A 9797-nucleotide genomic window follows, 5' to 3' on the forward strand; every position below is an offset into this window, starting at 1 on the left:
TGTGCTCTGCTTGTACAGTACCGGGGAGGGTAAACACAGTACAGTAGCTAGAGGAAGGAACCTGGTCTTTAATTCATTTCTTTCTACTCCATGATTTATTTGGTGCTGAAATGCCCAAAGTCAATTGCTTGTTTTTTGTGTCGAGGATGTACATTCAGGTAAGATGGGCTGGGCTGGGATGGGATGCACGTGTTTCTCGGTGAATGAATGTGTAGTACAGGTGTCCTTGTTTGCAGAGTTCTTTGCAGTTAGTTGGGAAGTGATGCTGTCTTTGCAGCATGTGTGTGTGTGGGCATGTGTATGAGTGTGTGTGTCTGCGCGTGTGTATGAGTGTGTGTGCATCCAGGAGTGCATGAGCGTAGAGTGAGTCCATAAAGTCCATTCATGTATGTGCATGCAGATGTGTCCCTTTATCTTTGTGTGTGTGTAAGAAGTGTGTGTGTGTGTCTCACATATGGGTGATTCTACAGAAGTGGTGCAAATTGCAGTCCGATCCCAAAAACGCTATACAAAAAAACAAAACAAAAACAGTTAAATCTCCAAACATTTATTTACATCATGGTATGTTCTAATTTAATCCAAGGCAATAGCAAATATATTGTTAAATGAATACAGTACAAGACATATAGAGTATAAACTATATCTACCTGACATATGTCGGAAGATGTGTGCTGAAAGTTTGGGGGAAAAACTATACAAATGGGATTATTTTTCTTCCAACCCCCCAATTTGCACCACTTCTGTAGAATGACCCATATAAAGTGAGCTACAAAAGTAGTGGGACAGTGACACATGTTTTGTTGTTTTGGCTCTGTACTCCAGCACTTTGGATTTGAAATGATACGATGTCTAAGTGCAGACTTAGGGTAGTTTTGTCCATATCGGGTGAACTGTTTAGAAATTACAGCTCTTTTTGTACATAGTCCCTCCATTTTAGGGGACCTAAAGTATTGGGACAAATTCATTTCTAAGCCTGTTAAAGTAGTTGAACTTTGCCCAATAGAAATGAATGGCAAATTATGTATTGTGTCATTTTGGATTGACTTTAATTGTTAATAAGAATTGAATATGTTTCTGAACACTTCTACATTAATGTGGATGCTACCATGATTACGGATAGTCCTGAATGAATCGTGAATAATGATGAGTGAGAAAGTTGCAGAATCACAAATATCACACCCCCTCAAAAATGCTAACCTCACCTGTTATTGTAATGGTGAGAAGTTAGCATGTCTTGGGGTTATGATATTTGTGAGTCTGTAACTTTCTCACTCATCATGGTAGCATCCACATGAATGTAGAATTATTTAGAAACATATTCTAATCTTATTTGCAATAAAAGTGACTCCAAAATGACACAATATAAAATGGGGGGACTATGTACACAAAAAGTGCTGTAATTTCTAAACGGTTCAACCGATATGGATGAAAATACCCTCAAATTAACCTCATAGTCATTGTATCACTTCAAATCCAAAGTGCTGGAGTACAGAGTCAAAAGAACAAAAAATACGTCACTCTCCCAATACTTTTGGAGCCCACTGTATATATATCTGTGGGTGTGCGTCTTCAGAACAGACCGCCGCTGTTTCAAAGAGGGGGATATCTATTATCCTTGTGTATGATGATTACATAATACATTATTTGATCGTCTTCTTCACCTATGAAGGAAGAGATCTCTACTTAGCCTCCTCTGTAAGCTCCTCCTAATGGAGATATTCTAGCCAGCCTGTACTCTAGCCACTATGAGTGAAGCACAGGGAACAAATAAAGGTACACTACATGAAACTAAAGCGTCACTTGATTGACTGTCACCGAGGGGGCGGGCTCATACTAGAGCTAGATGATGACTGGCAGTCCGGAGTACCAATCAAGACTGTTTACGCTTGCTGAGCAACCTAGGGCCCACCTAACATAGCAGGGGTAAAATAAACTCCTGAAACTAGATCCCCTACATACTGAGGTGCATTCAGTTCCCTTGAACGTTTGCTACGTTGCGGAACGGTTTGTTCATTTCCCCAAGACGTTCTTGAACAGACTTTGAGGTACAAAAAGTATGTGGACACATGCTTGTCGAACATCTCATTTCAAAATCATGGCCATTAATATGGAGTTGGTCCCCCCATTGCTGCTATAACAGCCTCCACTCTTCTGGGAAGGCTTTCCACTAGATGTTGGAACATTGCTGCGGGTACTTGCTTCCATTCAGCCACAAGAGTATTAGTGAGGTCGGGCAATAATATTGGGCGATTAGGCCTGGCTCGCTGTCGGCGTTCCAATTAATCCCATTTGATGGGGTTGAGGACAGGGCTTTGTGCAGGCCAGTCAAGTTCTTTCACACCGATCTCGACAAAGCATTTTTGTATGGACCTCGTTTTGTGCACAGGGGCATTGTCATGCCGAAACAGGAAAGGGCCTTCCCCAAACTGTTGCCACAAAGTTGGGAGCACAGAATCATCTAGAATGTCACTGTGTGCTGACGTTGTTTCCAGAGGCAGTTTTCAGCACATATCTTCCGAATGTGAGGCCAAGTTTGGAAGTTGGTGGTGAGTGTTGCAACCGAGGACAGACAATGTTTACACGCTACGCGCTTCAGCACTCGGCGGTCCTGTCCTGTGAGCTTGTGTGGCCTACCATTCGCGGCTGAGCCGTTGTTGCTCCTAGACGTTTCCACGTCACAATAACAACACTTACAGTTGACCGGGGCAGCTCTAGCAGGGCAGAAATTTGACAAATTGACTTGTTGGAAAGGTGGCACCCTATGACGGTGCCACGTTGAACGTCACTGAGCTCTTCAGTAAGGCCATTCTACTGCCAATGTTTGTCTATGGAGATTGCATGGCGGTGTGCTCGATTTTATACACCTTTCAGCTACGGGTGTGACTGAAATAGCCGAATCCACTAATTTGAAGGGGTGTCCACATACTTTTGTATAGATAGTGTATATTTATAGAGAATGTGTATGTCCACTGTCAATATATAGTAGAAAATATATTGTTACATTCAGAGTGATGCGGTGTGTTGTTGTTTGTCTCCCCAGTTCAAGAGGATGCTGAACAGGGAGCTTACTCAGCTATCAGAGACCAGCAGATCAGGGAACCAGGTGTCAGAGTTCATCTCCAGCACCTTCCTAGGTACCTCTCTCTCTCTCTCTCTCTCTCTCTCTCTCACTCTCACTCTCACTCTCACTCACTGACTGACTGACTGTCTGTCTGTGCTAGTAGAGACCTGTAATGTGGACCTCATAGTTACTAAGGTATACGTATTGTATAGTGACATGTCATTACACCAATACAATATAATTCCATGTAACCTCATGATATCAGTGTAAAGTGCCCCCAGCCCTAGTTTCAATAGACAGCCATTCTGAACCTATGGTTATCACGGTGTCAATGTGTAATAACGCGCCGTGTCTGTCCGTACCACAGAAAAGCAACACGACATGGAGATCATGTCTCCACCCACCAAGGAGAAGAAGGAGAAGACGGACAAGAAGAAGCGCCCTATGTCCCAGATCGTGGGGGTAAAGAAGCCTATCCTCATCCCCAGTGTGGCCCCCTCCAGCATTCCCCGCTTCGGGGTCCCTTCCAGTCAGGAGAGCCTCCTTGCCAAGGTAGTCTACACTACCCTTCTTTTCTGACGATTTAACTAGAACATACCTCACTTTTAGGGTTCTGTTCTGTCACAAGTAGTCACTTATGACAGGATCTAGTAGTCCCCAGCACATTTTGGGGGTAAAGGATTGGTTGTTCTTTCTAACTGAAATGCTTTTCCATCTGGCAGGAGTTGGAAGAGATAAACCAATGGGGTGTGGATATTTTCAAAATATCTGAATATTCTGCGAATCGTCCACTGACGGTGGCGATGTATTCCATTTTCCAGGTATGTCATCCGCCTGCGTCCACAAAGATACTGTTTGGGAAACTTAGATGATGTTACTGTTGTCTTGAAGGATAAAAAAAATGTGTTTCATATGATTCAAATGAAATTTCTCTAAATAGAATGATCTCTAATTAAATAGTCTCTCTCTAATAATGACAATTTCATTTTTTTCCCCCGTTTCCTCTATAGGAGCGAGAGCTGCGGAAGTCCTTCAAGATCCCTGCAGACACCTTCATCACCTTCATGATGACCCTGGAGGACCACTACCACCACGACGTGGCCTACCACAACAACATCCATGCTGCAGACGTGGTCCAGTCCACCCACGTCCTTCTCTCCACCCCCGCCCTGGAGGTACGTCAATACAATACAACTTTTTAGCTAGAAACTGACAATACTGTATTTTTAATACTGTATTGTTGTTACGTCTATGTATGAGTCCCACACACATACAGTATTTACCTGCATTAACATCCCTGTGTTTCTCCCATCTCTGCAGGCTGTGTTCACTGACTTGGAGATCTTGGCTGCTCTGTTTGCCAGTGCTATACATGATGTGGACCATCCAGGGGTGTCCAACCAGTTCCTCATCAACACCAGTGAGTTCACATGGGACACTAGGATGTAGATGTTTAAAATCTTGGAATCCTTAGCATGTCCACATTAAAAATTGATTCATGGGCCACATCTGGCCCGCATGCCACCAGTTTGAGACCCCCTGCTGTAGAATATCTCTCTTTGTGTGTGTGCGTATATATCTGTCTTTGTCTGTACAACACTGTTCCATTCTCTCCTGTGTGTCCGTCCAGACTCAGAGCTGGCCCTGATGTATAATGACGTGTCTGTCCTGGAGAACCACCACCTGGCTGTGGGCTTCAAGCTGCTGCAGGAGAACAACTGTGACATTTTTCAGAACCTCAGCAAGAAACAGAGGCAGTCCCTACGCAAGATGGTCATAGACATGGTGTTAGCCACAGACATGTCCAAACACATGAACCTGCTGGCGGACCTGAAGACCATGGTGGAGACCAAGAAGGTGACCAGCTCTGGAGTGCTGCTGCTGGACAACTATGGAGATCGCATCCAGGTTAGACTCAGAAAGAATCCCATTCATTCTGTTAGCAGGGATTCGTGTTCAGCATAATTGATGTGAATTAGATGATAATATGGCCATTTTGGCTGACACTTTCATCCCAAGCCTCTTACAATTAAACCATTCATTCAGTGTATTTGGCATATTCAGGAATTGAACCCTAAAACATTTGCCTAAACTGACAGCACCATGCTCCAACCAACTGAACCATTGGGAACATATTACTGTCATATTACCGCACCTGCTGTCTTGACCTCTGAATGCTCGGATATGAAAAGCCAACTGACATTTACTCCTGAGGTGCTGACTTGTTGCACCCTCTATAACCACTGTGATTACTATTTGACCCTTATGGTCGTCTATGAACATTTGAACATCTTGAAGAACGATCTGGCCTTAATGGCCATGTACTCTCAAAATCTCCACCCAGCACAGCCAGCCAGCACTCCTCGGATCCTGGTTCCTCTCTAGGTTCCTGTCTTTCTAGGGAGTTTTTCCTAGCCACCGTGCTTCTACATCTGCATTGCTGGCTCTTTCTTTTTTTGGCTGTGTTGCTGTATAAGCACTTTGTGACAACTGCTGACGTAAAAAGGGCTTTATAAAATAGATTTGATTGATTGACTGATATGATTCTACGGCCGTTTCATTCCTCAATGCTCTGATCTGGTTTTGGGTTTCTCCAGGTCCTCCAGAACATGGTTCACTGTGCTGACCTCAGTAACCCCACCAAGCCCCTAGAGCTATACCGCCAGTGGACCGACCGCATCATGGTGGAGTTCTTCACCCAGGGGGACAGGGAGAGGGACAAGGGCATGGAGATCAGCCCCATGTGTGACAAACACAACGCCTCCATCGAGAAGAACCAGGTACGGTTACGACACACAAGCACAGAGACACAGATACACACCATGTACACAAGCACAGAGACACAGATACACACTATGTACACAAGCATAGAGACAAACACTGTCTGTTTCGGAAAAGCCTGCCTCTCTGGCAAATATGTCAATGAATATATTCCTCTTTCCCTCCAGGTGGGCTTTATAGACTACATTGTTCACCCTCTATGGGAGACGTGGGCTGACCTGGTCCATCCCGACGCCCAGGAGATCCTAGACACGCTAGAGGACAACCGCGAGTGGTACCAGAGCATGATCCCCCACAGCCCCTCGCCTACCCCCGAGGCCCAGGACAAGGTGGGCCTGCCTGGGGGAGCCATGGGGGCCGGAGGGGGTGGATCCTCTATCGGAGACAAATTCCAGTTTGAGCTGACCCTAGAGGAGGAAGGCGAGTCGGACACAGAGAGCCCCCCAGAAGAGGAGGAAGGGTACAGTAGCACTGGGGCGGAGCCTTCTAGAACTGACCCGGACAGCAGACTCCATTCCGTGTCTGCCAGTGCTCACCCACACTATCAGGGGCTTTCCAAAATGGCCACCTCTGTCCTCAATCTCGGTGGCACGACTTTGTCCACCGACTCTGACCCAGACAAGGAGGCAGCCGAAGACAAAGAACATGACCAAGAAGGTAATGCCGGTGTGAGGCGCTTCAGGCTAGGTACATAACACCAGTGCAATGTTCTTTTTTGTTCGTGTTTTTGTTGATTTTCTGTGCCTCCCCCCTGACCCCTTTACCCCCCATCTTTGGCTTCCTTGGACTGAATGGCAGGACAAAGCTGAGGTAGAGAACGTAAAGGGGATGCGTTCAGGAAGTCTGACTTACACAGCAGTCACCTTGCACTGGAGAGAGGAGAGCCCCACAGTTCCTATTTGTTAGGTTGCAGAGAACAGGAAACCATGCTTTTGAGCTGGTCTTTTGTGTTTTACCGATATGTTTCGGAGTTGAACCTGCGTCACCGTGTTTGGCTTACGTTTTTCAGAGACGCTGAGAAAACCAACCTTCCTGTTTTGACAGCCAGGTCTACGACGAAGGAGCGAGGAATTTTGCGGGGACACGTCTTCCTTTTGACTACTTATGACTGCTTGAAACAATTGACGGCGCGTTGAACTTAGTAACAACAAACACCATAAAGTCTTTTGAGACATTATGCCAAACAGCACAATAAACAGGAATTTGGCCAATGGCAATATTTGCCTGCCTTTACAACTGTTAATCATTTGATATTTTATTCAAGTCCTTTCAAAATAGTGCAGGAAGTGGTTTTTACTGGTAAACTGCAGACCTTACCAGATATGTACCACAAAGGACAAAGTACAGAGCAGGCCTTCAGAATGATTTGAGGAAGAGATTGTTTAAAATGCAGCAACAATACTTTTTGGGTACCACCGTTGCAACTGCTACTAGGTGCCTCACAAGGGGTCTTGTGCTAAGATTGACTGAAGCAGCAGCACTACAGCAGCATTACAAACTCTTAACAATTGGTTTAGGGTCAGTTCTTCCTCACACAGTCCTAACCTGAACTGTTACGTACAAAACCAACCCTGAGCCAGTCGTTATAGGGGCATAAAAGTAAGACAAAGCTATGCTGTTTGCACCTGGCGCCTCCCAGTGTTGAAATTTGGAATTGAAGTCAGCACGTGTAATACAATTCAAGGCATTGAAAATGCCCATACCTACTGTAAATTGACTATAGGTATGTTAATTGGATTGGATTTCGCTATGGTTTTATTGTACCCAAAACAAGGACTTCAGTTAAGAATCAACCCTTTTCTATATGATTTTATTTATTTAATTTTTTGAAAGTCACTCAAAGTGTATACATACTGCTTTATGCTGTAATTGTGTGTGTATCATTAACCTTTTTACGGCACCCATTTTCATCAGTCTGCCTCCACTTTTAGCACTTTACAATTTAACTCACAGCCAATATCCTGCTTGAAAGGGCTTGAGCCAATGCATGAACACATTGGAGGAAGGTGTAACCAGCACTTACATAGCCTGGCACATTAGGAGAACTGGTTGTTTTTTGGGGGGGAACCTGGATGAAGATAAGAACTGTTTGACAGTAGGTCTGTGGACAATGTCCTTTCAAGTCCATTATTGTTGTTACAATACAGTAGGTCTCACGTTCTCCACAGGTAACATCACCACTGGTCACATTTTCAACCAGTTGAATTACTAAATAAGATACATTGGTAGCATGTACTATGTCATCTGGGTTTGTGAAGAAAATGTTGTAATATTTGCCAAACTATTTTAGAGATGTGTGAAAGATGTGCCACTCAAGCGCAATTCTGTCATGGGCCAGTTCTCTGTGCCAGAATGTTTTCCCCACTTTCCCTTTGTCATTGGTCAATATTCTGCTCTTTACAGGGACAAAGCCAATGACAGTACAAGTGCCAAGCAAGCATGACACAATTCGTACTGTAATTTACATTTTGCCCCTGGCTAATTTCCATCAATGACTGACTGACAGCACTGTTGATCATGTCGCCCTCCCTGTGTACTCGTTCTGTCCAATAGGTTTTCGGTTTCAGCACAATAATCCCCTGATAACTGTACTTGTCTTAAAGAAGTGGTATGTTTGAATGGTTGGATGTTTTGATGAATTGAATTTGTAAAGAAACCAAAGCACTCTGTATGGTACTTTCACAAGTCTCTGCACTTCCAGCACAGTTGAGTGTAATGTAACTTGACTAATCCACGTTAGTTTTCTGTCTGTATTCTGGTATTATGTGGGTTGATTATTACAATTGATGCACAGCACAGGCTGGAACACTGCAGCTGAAATAGGGGACTTGTTAGGTTATGGAATTGAACCTTTTTGTAACTAACCACAATATATTTTGATAAAGATACATGATTTTCTTTGCTGCAAGATTCATAAGGAGAGTTTTCACTTAACTAAGATAAACTCATCTGTGGACGAAACACAAACATTGAACTGCCATCGTGGAGTAAATTTGTGTTGCGTTTTTACAAAAGATCTAGAAATGAGACTTTCTGGAGCCTTATATTTGCATATGTTTTCTTTCAGCATAGATTTGATATAGGGTGGAGAGAAACCATGCATAATGTGCCATGCATAATGTATCTAAGGAGCACAAACAGTCAAGAACTCAAGCAAGCCGTTCTGCCTTCCTCAGCTGTCATGCAAAATTTTTTCACCAGCCCTTGTAATGACTGTCTAACATTTATTGTTTTGTATATTTCATTTATTGTTTTGTATACTTTCCTCACAATGCTTTGTGTACAGTTTATTTATTATTTCTATATATATATATATGTCCGAAATGAAGAACTATAGATTTTGTCGGAGGCAGAGTATTTATTTGTAGCTACCTTCCGAGCTTTGGGAGAAAAAAAAATGGGACAGATTTCAACTACAGTACTCAACCAAATGTTTTAGTTTCCCTATGTCTGCCATTAAAGAAAGAAAAAATACTCAAACTTTCAGGATTTTCTGGATAACATCAGTAGAGTAGGAGATCCTAGTTTCAGACACGCTGTTCCTATGTTTCTCTCCTGACCAGGTCCCGGTTTCCCAAAAGCATCTCAAGGCTAAATTGAACTTAGTCTTATGATGCTTTTGGGAAACTTGGCCCAGAACACCTGTCTGCAGTCTCGACAATCCAAACACAACTGTTTACTACGGGTTTCTAAGCGCTTACTGTTACTGTATGCCTGTCCACCTTTTCAATAAAGGAGTCTTCATGCTTTTGACATCATGGATGCTTATTGGAAATAATGTTGACCATGGAATGCTACAATGATACGCATGTTTTTTCCAAATGACACTGAATTTGGATTACATTATAGTTATCTAAGTGTATTTCAATAGGAAATTGTTTAAACAATCATTCTAAATCAAAACATATTCATGTTGACTACAGTCAGACTAGCAAGGGATAGATGGAAAAATAAT

At 43.3% G+C, this 9797-nt stretch overlaps 1 protein-coding gene across 8 annotated transcripts in view; it reads left to right on the top strand.

Annotated features, from left to right (window-relative positions):
• The window catches only part of LOC106568947 (3',5'-cyclic-AMP phosphodiesterase 4C), a 59476-nt gene extending 49881 nt beyond the window's left edge, over window positions 1–9595 (top strand). For all 8 annotated transcript variants that reach the window (XM_014139814.3, XM_082960755.1, XM_014139816.3 and 5 more), the window contains 8 exons: window positions 3041–3134; window positions 3429–3613; window positions 3784–3882; window positions 4072–4236; window positions 4382–4481; window positions 4692–4969; window positions 5659–5841; window positions 6010–9595. In XM_014139814.3, coding sequence (XP_013995289.1) covers window positions 3041–3134; window positions 3429–3613; window positions 3784–3882; window positions 4072–4236; window positions 4382–4481; window positions 4692–4969; window positions 5659–5841; window positions 6010–6537 — 1632 coding nt within the window. In that variant the 3' untranslated portion in view covers window positions 6538–9595. The remainder of the gene's footprint in view (window positions 1–3040; window positions 3135–3428; window positions 3614–3783; window positions 3883–4071; window positions 4237–4381; window positions 4482–4691; window positions 4970–5658; window positions 5842–6009) is intronic.
• The last annotated feature ends 202 nt before the right edge of the window (window positions 9596–9797 follow it).

This window comes from Salmo salar, chromosome 14 (assembly GCF_965601325.2).
Source record: "Salmo salar chromosome 14, fSalSal1, whole genome shotgun sequence".
NCBI classification, from domain to species: Eukaryota; Metazoa; Chordata; class Actinopteri; order Salmoniformes; family Salmonidae; genus Salmo; species Salmo salar.